Source organism: Onychostoma macrolepis, chromosome 13 (assembly GCF_012432095.1).
Source record: "Onychostoma macrolepis isolate SWU-2019 chromosome 13, ASM1243209v1, whole genome shotgun sequence".
In the NCBI taxonomy this organism is placed as follows: Eukaryota; Metazoa; Chordata; class Actinopteri; order Cypriniformes; family Cyprinidae; genus Onychostoma; species Onychostoma macrolepis.
The window spans coordinates 24,807,978-24,826,124 of record NC_081167.1 but is presented as its reverse complement, the minus strand read 5'-3'; the positions used below and the strand labels follow the sequence as shown (position 1 = coordinate 24,826,124).

Here is an 18,147-nt window from a genome sequence, read left to right as displayed (position 1 = left end):
AAGTTCAAAGTGTCTGAGGTTCTGTAATTCTTACAACACAGAGGGATATATAGAATGTAATTTGGTGCGAGAGTAGTGCAATCTATGGACAACTTTATACCAAATCAACTGCTAATTAGAGTTGATGGAGCAAGACCTAATATCTTGAAGGGCATTAGTCCAGTTATCTTCTGAAATATCTATCCCCAAGTCCTTTTCCCAAGACATCTTTAAAGGTGCTGTATGTAGGATTTTGACTCTACTAAAGCATAAAAATACCATAATATGTTTGCAGATATTTAAGAAACATGCTAAGTTAACATACTTGTTTATCTGAAAAACAATGCTACACCCAGATATAGTATACATATACACCTCCATAAACATACATCAATCATACTCGGTACCTATACAGAAGCACATACAGTCGTCTCTACATACACACATACAGTATACAGTATACTTACACCAATAAATACCCAGTTATGGAAATACGCTGAACAAAATTATAAACGCAACACTTTTGTTTTTGCCCCATTTTCATGAGCTGAACGAAGGAGATGTGTTGCACTGCGTGAGGCAAATGGTGGTCACACCAGATACTGACTGGTTTTCGATACACTGCCAGTTTACCCAATTGTATTTCGGCACCGCGGGTTGCCAGTTGGTGGAAAACACAGCGTATTTAATTGTATTCATCGTGATGTGCGCTCGTTCCTGTTGATGTCTTTATTCTGGCAACCTCCGTGTGTGTCAAGTCTGAGGAGGAGGGGCAGGGTGAAAATAACCGTCTCCAATATTTTGAATTTGGACTGCAATACCTAGTTCAACCACTCGGTGTCAATCCTACATACAGCACCTTTAAGTATTGCATAGAAGGAGTTCTAGAATCATTCAAATATTCAACATATTTAGAAACAAGACCCTTTGAGTCGAGTCCAGAGGTCATAAATAAATAAAGATATTGAGGGGATTTGTAAACTTCAAAACTAGAGATATTACTTTTAACATAATCCCGTACTTGTAAATATCTGAAAAAAATGAGAGGAAGGTAGCCCAAATTTTTGTCTAAGCTGAGCAAAAGAAGCAAATACATTGTCTATATATAAATCTATAGACAAAACTCATTTTGCTTTCCATGATAAAAAAGTTCTATCCGACTGTGAGGGAGGGAATGCATGATTGCAAGCTATAGGGGTAAGTGAGCAGAAGTACTGTATATCTTTATCGTTATTTTTATAGTTATTGTCCTTGCTGTGAGCAGGCCTTAAGTCTATATTTTTGCTGAGATATATAGTATTTTTGAATACAGGTGCAAGCAGCATGTACTGAAAGGGAAGGAGATCGCTCATATATGGCTAGACTCACCTTGAAATGCTGATTCTACTGTAATGAATGTGAAAGCAAAGCATAGCTAAGCCTGTGTTTGTCATTGCAAGGTCTGGTACATCAACTTTAACCACACTAAAACATTAAAAGTATTGTTTTTTGGAGCTGAGGGGTTTTTATACTGATATTGTAGGACAGGGCCCAGAGGAGTGCTGCATTGCTCAGTGGTTGTTCTTTTAGAGCTCAGAGGACCAGAGCTCTCAGTTGTTTCTTTTAAGTGTATACAGTCTCAGATGTTTCTCCTAAAATCCCTTTGAGAATTAAAAAATAGAAACTAACGAGACATTTGTTGTCATGCAGTCAGTATAGAGCTACACAATTAATATGGATAGCAATGCTTTAATCTTGGATATATTTGATGAGAAGTGTTCCTTTTAAATACTATAAATAATGAAACAAACATATTCATTAAATATTAAGAATGTTTTTACTGTCTAAAAAAACATTTATAAAAACATTTTCCTGAGAAACAAACTTGTGTAGGATAATTAGACATTGAGTTGAGTTTTTTTCTTCTTATTCCACTGGCAAATCCTCTCTCTCTCTCTCTCTCTCTCTCTCTCTATATATATATATATATATATATATATGATATTTTTAATAATAACTGTTTGCCAATGGAATAAGAAAAATAAACTAAATTAAAATAATTTTAATTATGTTTATTATTAATTACACTACCACTCAAAAGTTTAGGGTCATTTTTTTTTTAAATACATGATTATGCTAATACGTAAATTAAAAAGTTTATTTAACATATTCAATTGAAAGTCAAAAGTGACAGTAAATACTTTATGAACTTTCTATTCATTAAAGAATCCTAAAAAAAAATATGCATCACATTTTCCATAAAAATATTGAGCAGCTTCTTTCAACGTTGATGGTAAGAAATGTTTCTTGAGCAGCAAATCAGCTTAGAATTATTTCTAAAGGATCATGAGACATTGAAGACTGGAGTAATGACACTGAAAATTCAACTTTGCCACTACTTTTTTACTGTACTTGATCAAATAAATGCAGCCTTGGCAAGCATAATATACTTCATTTAGAAAACTTAGGAATGGTAGTATATTTCATATTACTACTAGAAAACCAGACATTAAGCAAAAGTCTCCATTTGTCCCCATTTACGCCTTTGGCTTTTTAGGAGTAACAATTGAGAGATTAAAGAGATGTGGCAGAGCTGCTGTGGTGGTCAGGCGTCCGCTGCTTCAACATGCTGTCATGGGTGCTGTCCATGTTTTCAAACTCACTGAACAAGGTGAGGAGAAACAGAGCTGTCAATACCAATAAAGATTTTACCACGGGCACCGAAAGTCAACGAGACGGCTGCCCCGAGGGAGCAAGACAGAGAGAGCTGTCTGGATATTCATTTGACAGAATATCCACAAAGAGACAGAGCTGAGATGCTGTGAAAGAGAGGGGTCCAGAAAGAGAAACAGACCATCACACCTTCCAGTGGAAGTGCATCTCAGATTTTCCATGACTGCTGTTTTACAGACATTTTGCTGATGAAGCGTCCCTCCCGAGTGTTGCTTTGCACCTTTTTTTAAGTGCAGAAATGTCAGCAGTGATGGTTGAGCAGAATTCAGAGATACAAACCTGGCCTAAGACTGGGGAAAATGTCTGAGACAACATGCTTGAGCCAAACTTTTTCTCTACTGTAATGAATGTGAAAGCAAAGCATAGCTAAGCCTGTGTTTGTCATTGCAAGGTCTGGTACATCAACTTTAACCACACTAAAACATTAAAAGTATTGTTTTTGGAGCTGAGGGTTTTATACTGATATTGTAGGACAGGGCCCAGAGGAGTGCTGCATTGCTCAGTGGTTGTTCTTTTAGAGCTCAGAGGACCAGAGCTCTCAGTTGTTTCTTTTAAGTGTATACAGTCTCAGATGTTTCTCCTAAAATCCCTTTGAGAATTAAAAATAGAAACTAACGAGACATTTGTTGTCATGCAGTCAGTATAGAGCTACACAATTAATATGGATAGCAATGCTTTAATCTTGGATATATTTGATGAGAAGTGTTCCTTTTAAATACTATAAATAATGAAACAAACATATTCATTAAATATTAAGAATGTTTTTACTGTCTAAAAAACATTTATAAAAACATTTTCCTGAGAAACAAACTTGTGTAGGATAATTAGACATTGAGTTGAGTTTTTTCTTCTTATTCCACTGGCAAATCCTCTCTCTCTCTCTCTCTCTCTCTCTCTCTCTATATATATATATATATATATATGATATTTTTAATAATAACTGTTTGCCAATGGAATAAGAAAATAAACTAAATTAAAATAATTTTAATTATGTTTATTATTAATTACACTACCACTCAAAAGTTTAGGGTCATTTTTTTTTTAAATACATGATTATGCTAATACGTAAATTAAAAAGTTTATTTAACATATTCAATTGAAAGTCAAAAGTGACAGTAAATACTTTATGAACTTTCTATTCATTAAAGAATCCTAAAAAAAAATATGCATCACATTTTCCATAAAAATATTGAGCAGCTTCTTTCAACGTTGATGGTAAGAAATGTTTCTTGAGCAGCAAATCAGCTTAGAATTATTTCTAAAGGATCATGAGACATTGAAGACTGGAGTAATGACACTGAAAATTCAACTTTGCCACTACTTTTTTACTGTACTTGATCAAATAAATGCAGCCTTGGCAAGCATAATATACTTCATTTAGAAAACTTAGGAATGGTAGTATATTTCATATTACTACTAGAAAACCAGACATTAAGCAAAAGTCTCCATTTGTCCCCCATTTACGCCTTTGGCTTTTTAGGAGTAACAATTGAGAGATTAAAGAGATGTGGCAGAGCTGCTGTGGTGGTCAGGCGTCCGCTGCTTCAACATGCTGTCATGGGTGCTGTCCATGTTTTCAAACTCACTGAACAAGGTGAGGAGAAACAGAGCTGTCAATACCAATAAAGATTTTACCACGGGCACCGAAAGTCAACGAGACGGCTGCCCCGAGGGAGCAAGACAGAGAGAGCTGTCTGGATATTCATTTGACAGAATATCCACAAAGAGACAGAGCTGAGATGCTGTGAAAGAGAGGGGTCCAGAAAGAGAAACAGACCATCACACCTTCCAGTGGAAGTGCATCTCAGATTTTCCATGACTGCTGTTTTACAGACATTTTGCTGATGAAGCGTCCCTCCCGAGTGTTGCTTTGCACCTTTTTTTAAGTGCAGAAATGTCAGCAGTGATGGTTGAGCAGAATTCAGAGATACAAACCTGGCCTAAGACTGGGGAAAATGTCTGAGACAACATGCTTGAGCCAAACTTTTTCTCTACTGTGGAATGAAAATATGGCAGATTTATTTTTAAATGCCTGATTCACATCGAGCAGATGCTATTTGCAGTATGAACAACAATAGTTCACCCAAAAGTGAAAAATCTGTCATCATTTACTCAAACTTATGTTGTTCCAAACTGGATGATGTTTTCTTCTTCTTCTCAGTTTATTTTGTTTGCTTTTATGGAAAGTTTAGCATAGTGCTAAAGGTGCATTCAGTCATTTTCTTCATTATTAAAATGTTTTACACACACAAATACATAGTAGTTGAATTGAAAGGTTAATTAGGACGTTTCTTCCCAGTCATCTCAATGTCCCAATTTACCTGAATGGCACCCCTGCTTGAACATTTTGATCTATTCCATCCTCACATAGCACTATTGAATAGCTTCAGATGACTTGAAATATAGCACACAAGACCAACTTTATGGTGCTTTTTGATCTTTTTGGAGCTTGACATTATCCATTTCCATTCATATTTATTACAATTTAGAGTATTATTATTAAAACAATGAGGCTGTCACGCCCCTAGACTGTTTTGTTGTGTTTTTGCTCCTGTGTGTTCCCTGTGACCCAGTTTCTCCCTCACGTTGATTGTTGATTTGATTCCAGGTGTGTCTCGTTCTTCCCTGATTGTCCAGTGTTCATAAGCCCCAGTCCTTTCAGTTAGTGTTTGTCAGTTCTTAAATGTCTTCCTTGTGCTCTCCCTGTTGGATTATTAAAGACTCTCGTTTTGTGAATTCCTCGTTCCCTTGCTCCAGAGAATCGTGACAGAGGCTGAGTACACTACTGTATAACAGTCTGCGTTAGGTTAGATATATGTGTTCTTAAATGTTTCATTTATTTGATCGTAAACACAGTAAAAACAATGATATTGTGAACTCGTTTTACAATAACTATTTTATATTTTAAAAAGTATGCTCCATTAATCCAGTCTTCATGAGCCTTCAGAAATCATTCTAATATGCTGATTTGCTGCTAATTTCTTATCAATGTTGAACGTTGTGCTGCTGATTTTTTTTTAAAAATCATGCTACATTTTTTTTTTTTTTTTTCAAGGAATAAAATGTTGAAACAAACAGCATTTAATTGAAATAGAAAGCTTTCATAACATTATACATTTCTCTACTGTTACTTTTGATCAATTTAGTATGTCCTCACTAAATAAGTGATAAAATATTTTTTTTTTTTTTTAATGATGACCATAATCTTTTGAACGGTATATGATTACATTTTTGGTATATTGAAGCATAAACAATGAAGCATCAAAGTAACCTGACACAATAGAGCATGGTTTCTGAAACTCTTAATCATCGTAAACAGATTGTCTGTTTTAGACTCACCCTCCATGCAGCTTCCCTCATGCTCTCAAGGTTTTCACTCCTCATTTCCTCTATCAATCTGGAAAGAATACAGACACAGAGTCCCGTTCAGTTTTACGACAGGAATCCGTCAGTCACGTAAGGTTTTTCTGCTCTCTTCACTGAGATTCTGATTTTAATTGCACTCAGCAGCTATTGATTTTTTTTCTTGCTGGAACTGAGGCTCTTGAGATTTCTTCATATATATAGAAACATCAATAAAATATCCTACCAACTATGTATTGCATACAGATATTGCAATAACATTTATTACTATTCCTAATATTCATTTATATACAATATTTATTTGTAGCATTAAACAGATCTAATAATTACATTTGAAAGATTTTGCTGTTACTGTATGTAGGTCTAAAGCCCTATTCGGACAGGACTAGTTTTCTAAACTACGTTTGAGTTTCGATTCTTATCACCTGACGTCTGCGATTTTCATGTACCAATTCGGACGGGACTAACATCTCTGTGTTTATTACAGAGGTGGGAGGGTCCGTTTTGTACATCTGGGCGTTTCAGAGGTCACGCGCTCTGTTTGCGTGCATTGCGTGTCATTCGGATTGATTACCATTAGTATAACAGTTTTACTACAAATACCATGGTGAAGCTATATGGCTAGTATAGCAAAACCATGTTAATGTGTGGTTGCTTTAGTTTTACTTTAGTTATTTATTTGTAGTAAACCCGTGTTTAATTTTCATAAAGGTGCATATGTAATTAAAACATGTAATTGAGTGCAGAAATGAACGTGAGTAATTTTACCTGACGCAGATATTACAATAGCCAGTCTGAATGGTTTACGTGATCTGACTCTTGATTTTATTATTGTTTTTAATTTATTTACTTATTTTTTCCTTGCCGGGAGGCAAATATATCAAACATGAGCGCGGTAAGAGCGTCTACGGTAATTCACGTTGGCCAAAACACACAAGGAAACGTGTTGTGAAAAAAAAATCTCACCGGCAATCACAGACATCACATTCGGACGGGATTAGTTTTCTCAGAGGATCACTGAGTTTGCTGGAATTATTACAGAGGTTGTGTGAGAAAAACACAGACATGGCAGATTTGGACGGAATTAAAATCACCAAGTAGGTCTGTGAAACACACGTTTCTCTAACGACCCCCTGTAAAACTAGTCCCGTCCGAATAGGGCTTAATAGTCCAAAATCTTTCCAAGGTCCCTATGCAACCTGCTAAAACCCTTGGGCTCCACATACCTCTGTCTGGCTTCCACTGGTCTAAGGCTGCTCGAAAGGAGAATTTTGTGTGTTCATTCCAGTAACTGATTTTGATGTGTTTATAAGAGATGATAAGCTGGATTGTTGCTTTGAAAGGCAGGTCAGTGAACTGGGACAGTTCTTGGCTTCTCTTTTCGGCTGATTTACTGAAAGCTGACCTCTTTCCTGCTGCACTGGATCAGGACCTGACTGAGAGCGGGGGGTTGGGAGAATGCCAAGGGCCCCGTCTGTGCTAGAATTGATAGTGGCCCCGTAATCCACAGTCCAGTCTCCAGAGACGAGAAGGACAGTTCAAGCCACTGGCAGCAGCTCGCAGCACACACAATGTGGCCGTAATCATACGCTTGTCTGTGTGCGTTTTTACTGACATATGAATATTCAAAATATCTTCTGGCTGTTAGATTCTGGAATCTGAAGCACATCTAATCAGTTTTTGATGGCCAGAGAACACTGGCTGAATATTTTTTGTTTGTTTTCTTGCCGTTCATCTGAAATAAATGCGACGACGACCACAATGTATGAACACATTGTATTTAAGCACATTACTGCCTATTTAGGATGAATAGCAATCATTGCATTTCTCATGTGGGAAAAGAATAAATCAAAAAGTATGTGAGAAATAACTGGATCAATGATTTTGTTACAAATGAGCATTTGGACAATTTATATGCATTTAACGTCTGATCTTAGGATAGGTGTGTTTTTGTTTTTTTTTTTTTTTTTTTTTTCTTTACTTTATTTACTTCACTTTACTAATGGAAGTAAATAAGACTATAGCTTTGTAATATATCTAAAATAGTTTTGCATCTCATTGTCAATTACATTTATGACCATTTTTTAAAATGTATATAATTATCATTTTTTAAACAATTGTTTTACTATATTTATATGCGTGTACTGTATATACACACTTACATACATACATACATATACTGTATGTGTGCACACTCACACACACAAGTGTGTACAGTATATATGTATATGTGACTGTACCTATTTATACTATAATACTGTATTAAATGGTATTAACTACAAATGGTTTAATCACCTACGCAAGAGACTAGACAAGAGGCACTTATGCAGATTGAACGTTTAGAAGTTAAACTCATTATTCATTACCTTAAACCATCAGTAACCAAAACCTTTAAATGTAACATACATTTGTGATATTTTTTCGTAAATGCATCAGATACGTTAATGCATTTTCCACCTCAGAGGAAAACTATGCATGTACAATATGTCCTGTTTTTCTATGTTTTTTAGGACAGTGCAGAAAATGAGGTGGACAGAAACAAATGCTGTACGCTCTGCAATATGTTCTTCACATCTGCCATTGTAGCTCAGTCGCACTACCAGGGCAAAACACACGCTAAGAGAGTTCGCTTGGTACTGGGGGAGACGCCAAGTCTGCCTACACCCACAGGTAAGAGACACTCAACTAAATGCTTTCTTGTTTTTTTTTTTTTGGATACTACTTCATAAAAGCATGCTAAACATAATCTTGTTTTTGGTCTTTTTCCACTTTTACTGAGAGTAGAGACACTATACCGTATTGGATTAGACCCAGAATTGTGTTCAGACAGTTATGAATCACATCTGTAGGAATACAGTGACTGGTTCGTGCTTGAAGCCCAGAGCGCTAAACTCAACCTAAAGTTCAGTTCTGTGTACAGTAAGACTGCACTGAAGAATATTGTAGAGTAACTGTCTGTTAAATGTGCAAAACTGTGATAAGGAAGCCTTTCTCATAAGCATTAGGCAGACAATCACAGAATGCTCAGAATGTGAGATGAGAATGATCTAGAATATCATGTGCCACTGCTTATTCTGATGCCTCTTTTGAACTAAGCAGTATAGCTAAAAAGAAAAAATATTGTTGTGTGTGTATATATTTATATACCCCAATCTTTTGAAATGTTTTAAAAATATGATTATAACACTGCTGTGATGCAAAACTGAATTGTCAGCATAATTACTGCAGTCATCAGTGTCACATGATCCTTCAGAAATCATCCTAATATGCTGATTTGCTGCAAAAAAAAACATGTCTTTTTATCATCAATGTTGAAAACAGTTGTACTGCTTAATATTTTTATGGAAACTGTTTTTTTAGGATTCTTAAAAGAAAGTTAAAAACAACAGCAATAGAAATATTTGGCATTATTATAAATTAATTCCTGGTCACTTTTGATCAATTTAATCTGTCTCTGCAGAATGTAAAAAATCTTATTGACCCCAAACTTTTGAACAGTAGTGTATATATCTCAGTATAAATATTTTTTTGATATTCAGTATTTTTCTTGATAATATTGTATTTTGTCTAATCAATTTTGTTAAGTTATTAAAATGCTCTCAAACATTGTCAAAAAAAAAAAAAAAAAAGAAAAGAAAGAAAGCTCACACAAGTAGTATAGAAATGTAGTCTATCTAGAACTTTGTCAATTTAGAAACTTAATGGACAACTACAAAAAAATGCAATAAACATTACCACATTGCAATCACGTAATCACATAAGCATGCATAAGGCTGAAATAGTCAAGAAAACAACATTTGAATTGACTTCATCTGAATTAAATTGCATAAATTGAATACTTTGGGTTTGGTGTTAAGAACAGAGCATTAAGCAGAATGCCTAAGGAATATTAATAAAGTGCAGCCTGGAAAACACAGTAATAAACTTCTGACATCAAAACATGATGTGTATGTCTCTGATGATATTCATAATCCTAACAAATAGTTTTATCTATGCTCATTGTCAATGAATAATTCAGAACGGTGGTTGTTTACAGACGACTGGACATAATGTGATTTATAGCAGTTAAAAGTAGATCTGAGAAACAACATCATCATATAATTGGATTTCTTTTACAAGTAAAGTGTTGAGTGTAGAGCCAATACAGTGTTTGAAGTGATGAAGAGGACAAGCTCATGCACCTGATGTATTAGAGATGAAGCGTGAACAATGATGAACAGCATTCAGGTGTGCTGCAGAAACACAGTCAGTCAGATCAGATTGCAGAAGGGTCTTGTATCTGTTTTCTTGTTTAAAGCACAAAACTGCCCGAGAATAAGGTTGTGCAAGAACTGCCTGAAGCAGCATAAATTTGTGTGACTCAGGGTCAATGTCATGTACAAAACTTACTGGAAAATTATGTTGAGCTTATAAATGAATAATGGTTAATAAAAGAGAGAGCAAACCATTCCACCTATCTGTCCATATCAATCCATTCATCCATGAACCTACCTACCTAACCACCCGCCCGCCCGCCCGCCCACCCACCCAGTGTAAACAAGGCGTAAATGTAGGTTGCTTGGTTGGCGAGCAATGCCTTGATATTAGTAGTAGTAGCATTTTTCTTGATAATAGTAGTAGTAGTTACATCCCCTTTTCAGAATCTGCAAAATGTTAATTATTTTACCAATATACGATGGATCATACAAAATGCATGTTATTGTTTATTTAGAACTGACCTGAATAAGACACTTCTCATAAAAGATGTTTACATATAGTCCACAAGAGAAAATAATAGTTGAATTTATAAAAATGACCCCGTTCAAAAGTTTATATCCCCTTGATTCTTAATACTCTGTTCTTACCTGAATGATCCACAGCTATTTTGTTTTTTTGTTTAGTGATATTTGTTCATGAGTCCCTTGTTTGTCCTGAACAGTTAAACTGCCTGCTGTTCTTCAGAAAAATCCTTCAGTTCCCACCAATTCTTTGGTTTTCCAGCATTTTTGCGTAATTGAACCCTTTCCAACAATGACTGTATGATTCTGAGATCCATCTTTTCACACTGAGGACAACTGAGGGACTCATGTGCAACTATTACAGTAGGTTTAAATGCTTACTGATGCTCCAGAAGGAAAAACCATGCGGTTACACTTTACTTGAAGGGGTGTGCATAAGACTGACATGACACATTCATAATCATGACATGACACGTCATGAATATGAAGGTTTTTTATGCATGTTTATGACAGCTGTCATTGTGTCATTCGCTCAGTTAATGCAAAGATGCCATTGTTTGAGATGTCTTTGTTATGGGCTAGGGTTAGGGGTAAGGGTAGGGTTAGGTCAAATAATGTCATCTTTGCATTAAAAATGACATAACTGAGTGAATGACACTTAATGACAGTTGTCATAAACATGCATAAAACCTCGTTCATATTCATGACGTGTCATGTCAGTCTTATGCACACCCCTTCAAGTAAAGTGTTACCAACCATGCATTAAGAGCTGGGGGTGAAAACTTTTGAACAGAATGTGTACATTTCTTATTTTGCCTAAATATCATTTTTTTTTTCATTTAGTACTGACCTTCAGAGGCTACAGATGATAGTTACATGTTTCCCAGAAGACAGAATAAGTTAAATTTACCCTGATCTTCAAATTCAAAACGTTTTCACCCCCCATACAGTGTGTGTATATATATATATATATATATGAGTTACATACAGTATATATAGTTATATATATCAAAAATACATTAATGCTCAATCATACTGCATATCCTTATTAGAGACTTTGAATTGATGTGTATTATACATTTCCATCAGCATCAACAAACAATAAATTGCCTCTCAACTGGATTTTGCACTGTGAAGCTAAATTGATTTATGATGGACACTTTCAATCACCTGAGCTCTGGTCACTGGATATGTGTCAGTGTGGAAAGTCATCAATGTGGGTGGTAATAAATTCTAAACCTGGACTCAAACTGCTGCTGTATTCAGTGTCAGACAAATTTGTCTCAACACGTTTTCAATCTCTCTATCCATATTTGATTACGCTTCACTTTAAAATGATCTTAACCACATTACAGATGTCTACTGCAGGCATCAGGACAAACTGGAGGCATATGTTTCTATCTTTAGCCTGTCGATGACTATTGAATTTCATTTCCTGTCATAAGGGAAATTATTTCAATCAAGCAGGGTAGTGTTTGTTACAGCCCTCCAAACTAATTCCTCTAATGTTCCTGGTACTCATGTCCAGTAGATATTATACCAAGCGCTCAAAGGTGAGCGTGAGCATGCAATCATCATGGTTCACTCTCAGCTTTATGTCTCATTTCTTTAGGCTTAGGTGAATCTCAGATGAAGATCACATAGTAGACGGCTTTAGCAGAGCAATATGAAAGGACTTTTCCACAAATTTAGAGAGAAAGTGGTGAAACGGGGGTTTCAGGAGAGATTAGATTCAAAAGTAACCTTCGTGAAAATCCAGAGTGCTGTTCGCTCAGGAAAATTCATCAGACAAGGATCGGTGTTGACAGTCGAAGCGGAAGTGATGGAGTTACCCTTGAGATAGTTTTTTTACCTGCCCATCCCCCGTCCATTTCTGCTCATCTTGTCACTCCAACTCTAAAACCATCTTTGCTTTAGGGTTCATCTACAACATCTGTCTCTGCACATCATGCGGCGCTCAGGAATACATACATAGATATGTGTGTTAGTGATGTGCAAAACGGTTTTATATTCAGCCCAGTTTTAAAACGTCCACCAGACCCTGATCAGATGCTAAAAGGATGTTCACACAGCATGCATTCTTGCTTTTAAAAGGAGCTCAACAGAATGAAACAAAACGCAAGGGGCTCAAGATGCTGAACTATTTTTAACATGACACATCTTCCTAAAAACACTCATAATTGCCTAAAAATGTATTGTTGAATGCTGTGAATCTGTTACAAAAGCGGTGCTTTGATGGGTGCAGCGGTGGTGCTTTAAAGAGGATGAATTTAGAGACGCAACTTCTTAGAGAGGATTTTAGCATGCTGGCAGTTCAGCGCACTGTCAGCAAGCTAAAAATCCTGTTTGAGAAGCTCTCTGTATTTTTTTTAAATACTACAAGACAATAACAGAAAAACTTCTGATCCATTTCTAATGTGTGTATGCTGGTTTTGTCAGACCACTGAAAGCTGATTTTAAGTGATCCATGCACAGTGATTTGAATCATCTTTGCTCATGCATGTGAGATGTGGGTGGTGAGAACAGAGAGGTGTAGTTACTGTATGCCGCCTTGGTTGCTAAAGTATGACAAATCAACTAAATCAAATGATCAACTTCTTAGCAACATCATCCAATTTAAGATTCCGTGCAACCACAAGAGATCTGTATATATTCAAGAAGAATAAGGATATTGCCAAATTTTGATCAAAACAGACGGCAGTGGTGTCATGTTGAGTGACTTTGGCATGCTGGTAGTAGATTCAGAGTATTTTTCTGCCAAACTTGTTGCTATGATACATTTCAGAATCGAAACTGCTGTTATATGTACTTATAACCCATAGCTATTAAAAAAGTGTTACTCTACTGATTTAAATAGAGTATTAATTTTACTACACTGGGTCTCTGAGAGTTAAAGGGATAGTTCACCCAAAAATGAAAATTCTGTCATATACCCTCATGTAATTCCAAACTTGTATGACTTTCTTCTGTGGAACATAAAATAAGATATTTTTTGATGTAAGTACATAGTAGTTAAGGCCACCTAATATAAAGTGTGACCCAAATTTCTATCTGTATCTCACCTGGTTGCCCGTTGACAGCAACATTGCCCAAAGTTGCCCGGCAACATTGCTCAAAGTTGCCCGGCAACATTGCTCAAAAAGTTGGCCCGTATATCATCAGCATTCTGTTGTATTTTCTCTTCTATACACTCTCAGAAAAAAGATACAAAAGCTGTCACTGGAGCGATACCTTTTCAAAAGGTATTAATGTGGACAATTTGGGTGCTAATATGTACACTTTATAATGTACCAAATGTGTACCCAAGGTACTAAATTGCACCTTTTATGGGTAAATATGGTACAAAGATGTACTTTTTGAAACGGTACCATCCCAGTGACAGATTTTGTACCTTTTTTTTTCTGAGAGTGAATTGATAGACTTTAGAGTTAGTTTGCCCAACAATTTAAATTCTGTTATCATTTACTCACCCTTATGTAGTTCCAAAAAACTTCTTTTTTTACTCTTTCCCTCCAGTGGAACACAAAAGTCAGATGTTTAGCAGAATGTTCACACTTCTCTTGTTCATACAGTAAGCTAAATTAAGTATATTCAATTCCATTCCATAAATTACACAAAAGTACTGAAAAAAAAAAAAAATCTGTGTATACTTTATAGCTTTCTTCAGCATCTATTGAATTTAAAAGTCCAGTAAACAATCACAGTGTGTTTAGCTCATTCTAACCTGCGGCATTGCTGTGGCCTGTGGCTATTTGGGGTTTGGTAACCATGGTAACAAGTCCCATGGTGTCTTCGAGAGTGTCACCTAGAAGATCAATCCATTTGCTTGCTTTTTCCTCATAAGATGGAGGAGGGTAACCTAACTCAGGGGTGAATTTTCATCTCCACATGCGCTGACCTTCTCTTGACCCGCATACCTCTTCAGTAGATTTGGCTTGGAGCCATCAGTGTGTTTGCCAGCGGGACAGTTTCAGCTGCACTCAACTGAATCTTTATTGTTTGTTTTGATATTGAATAGGCTCATAAGTTCATCTATATTGATGGATATTTATAGATGATGAATGTAAATTCTGTTCTGTGCAGAGTCAGCCCCGCCCACCCCTCAGACCACAGACCCGCCCCCTCCCACGTGGCAGCCGCTAGCCAATCACGGCGAGGCGGGCAAGTACTGCTGCTTGTGTGGCGCCTGGTTCAACAACCCACTGATGGCACAGCAACACTACGAAGGCAAGAAACACAAGAGAAATGCGGCACGGGCGCGACTGCTGGAGCAGCTGGCTGGCAGTCTGGATGCCAATGAAAGCACAGGTCAGTCTTCAATCGCCTGAATTATAAATTTGGAGTCACACAAAACTGTCATGACAACACTGATTGTCTGATGGTGCCACAAGAATACACACAGTTACAAACCCTTTGCATGACGTCAATGCAGACAAATGAATAAATAAAATCAAACAAAAATAAGTTCATCCAAAAATAATAATTCACTGGGAAAACAGTTATTGACAGTTATATAGTTATATATATGTGTGTGTGTGTGTGTGTGTGTGTGTGTGTGTGTGTGTGTTTAAAAAGTACAGTTCAGATAGTTTGGGGTTGGCAAGATTTTTTAAATGTTTTTAAAACAAAGTTTGTATGCTCACCAAGGCTGCATTGACCAAAATTACAGTAAAAAGTAAAAGCAATTGTGAAATATTGTCATAATTTATTTTCTATTTATATTTTAAAGTGTAATTTATTTCTGCAATGGAAAAGCTGAATTTTCATTACTACAGTCTTTTTTAATGAAGTATCAGTGGAGAAAGACAGATAATTTAACCATACTAACCAGCTAACTTTGACCTCTTGGACTGCTGTTCAAGTTCACTTTTAACTACAAAGACCTATAAATGCCTCATTCATTCATTCATTCATTCATTCATTCATTCAAGACCTAAATCTTGATTTCTCATGAGTGAATAACTAAACTAAGGGTATGTTTATATGACAGCAATATACTAAAATGCAAGTTTTCCTTTTGCATTTTTGAAAAAATTTGCATATAGACAAAAACGTTTTCAAAACAATCCCTGTTCACATGGATCCACGGAAACAACTAAAAATGCTGTTTTATGCATTCTGTGCCAGTAGCTGCCAATGTCACTAAAAACACTATTTTTGTACTAGGTAGCTATGTCTGTGCGCATACCTTTAGACTGAAGACGTAATACGCATCTGCACCGTTTTCACAAATTCATGTTTTTATACAATGAAAAGATAACTATATTATTTTCAAAAACTTGCACTTTGAAACCAAGTTTTCAAAATTTTGCCTGTTCAGGCTCCATAAAATGCTGTTGTTGTGTAAATAAATGGCCAAAATGTATAAAAAGTTCTCAACGCCAATAGCCTTATGGGCAGCCAATAGCCTTGTGTCACTATACTGAATAAAGGCAAAACGCCAAAAAATAGTTTTTTTTTTTTGTTTTTTTTTAGTCGAAAACAGTATCGAAACAGGCAAAAGACCTACAAGGAATTCAGCGTCTATGCATTTTGTAGCACTCATGTTACTTGCATACATCCACAATTTTTCAGTTAAATATCTCCCCTACTTCTGCTCCCTACTGTTGAATCCTGTCAGTGACTTTGTGCTCTTCAAATGCATACTTTACATTGCTGTAATCACTAGACATGTTAGTCATACAGTGTGTGATCCAGGTATCCCGACAGATCCCATAAGCCAGTTCAAATAAACCTTTAGTCACATCGCAATGCTTGCTCAAGGGTTTGAACAAGGTCGAGTCGAGTATTGCCTTTGGATACATCTCAAAAACTAGATCCGTAAGCCTTGAGAGGTACTTTCCCCAAGGCAAATTAGCAAAAGGCTTGTCACTTGTCTTTAGGAACTAAAACTCAAAAGCGCTTTGATTTTGATTCACCTGCTACTGAAAGTCAGTTCGATTCAGGCTTCTTTTGTTCAGTAGATGTTTTAAGAAGGATTCAGTGGCAGTACCTACTGCATAACCATTCATATTAGTTATTGAAACAAGGACATTTGTGAACATTTTGACAGAAATCATTTGTCAATACTTTTTAGAGTTCTAAGCCTAACAGAAGACAGAGTATTTTAATTCAGTCAAAAACACATTAAGTGATCGTAAAGGGAAAGTTCAACCAAAAATGTCATTTTGTTCCAAACATGTATGACTTTCTTTTTTCTGTGGAATATAAAAGAAAAAATGTTTTCGTCCATAAAATGAGGATTGGCTGATCAAGATGATTGGCATCTCAACCGAGCATATATACTGCACACACAATGCTGTTTGGACCCCACTAACTTCCAAAATTGTATTTTGTGTTATATGGTTGGAACAACATGAACAAAAGAAAATATTGACACCATTTTAATTTTAGGGTGAACTGCTACTTTAAATGCTTCTGTTTCCCATAAAGTAAGAAGTGTGGATGGTGATTTATATTGCATAGATCCATAAAAGCACCATAAAAGTCTCATAAAAATGGTCCACAGAATTCATGCACTATGTTCTAAGACTTCAAAAATCATATGACACATTTGTATTAAACAAACAGAAATTTACTGTAATTTTCATCATTTATCTTCACAGTAGGACTGTATGTTTTTCAGTACTGCCAGATCACAATCATGTGACATCATGCACTAACACATTTAAGTACCATTTTTAAACTGAACCCCAGTCTGAATAAGACCTAAGAGCTCCAGCTATTGTATAGTATCAGAAGACGCTGTATATAGTGCACAAGGCACTTTGACTACTGTTTGGTCTCTTACAGGAAACATTTTAGACATTATGTGCAGCAAAAACTCTGTAGCAAACAATGCCAAAGATATTAAGAAGGAGATGGAGATAACCAATGTATGAGGGCTGAAAGACTGGCCTAATGTTCTCTTAAATACCTGCAAACTGATCAGTCCAAGGGTAATCGGAGCTTTGGTCTCTAGGGACATCAGTCACTGTGAATTGTCCAAAAACAGCATGTGGATACGTGCCAAGGCTGAGCAGGTAACAGACATAGAAACAAACAAATCACAATGCAGAGGATGTTTTATTTTTAACCTCTGTTCACAATCCTGCCTGTAAAGTCTGTCATAATGTCATGCATTTAAAAGGTCTTTGGGGACAAACCTGTTGCGCTTTACATAAAGTGTAGTAGAGAAGCACAGTGTTTTCCTTTCAAGTCAAATTCTGTAGAATCTGCAGTTGTTTTGGTCTTTGTCAAGACTAGAGACAACAAAAATGAAAATCTTACACTGACGCTTCCATTCTGCATAAGAGATAATCATTTTCCCCAGCCATGACACAGCAGGGTGCTCTTGTCAGGAGCTTTTCTCTGTAAATGTCACTTCTATTGAAAT

General features: G+C 36.1%; 1 protein-coding gene across 6 annotated transcripts in view; it reads left to right on the top strand.

Annotated features, from left to right (window-relative positions):
• The window catches only part of zgc:171482 (zinc finger protein), a 107,668-nt gene that overhangs the window by 49,264 nt on the left and 40,257 nt on the right, over positions 1 to 18,147 (top strand). For all 6 annotated transcript variants that reach the window (XR_009274004.1, XR_009274002.1, XR_009274003.1 and 3 more), the window contains 2 exons: positions 8,565 to 8,724; positions 14,856 to 15,080. Coding sequence is in view for 3 of the 6 variants with exons in the window: in XM_058796404.1 (XP_058652387.1) it covers positions 8,565 to 8,724; positions 14,856 to 15,080 (385 nt within the window). In the remaining 3 variants the exon portion in view is untranslated. The remainder of the gene's footprint in view (positions 1 to 8,564; positions 8,725 to 14,855; positions 15,081 to 18,147) is intronic.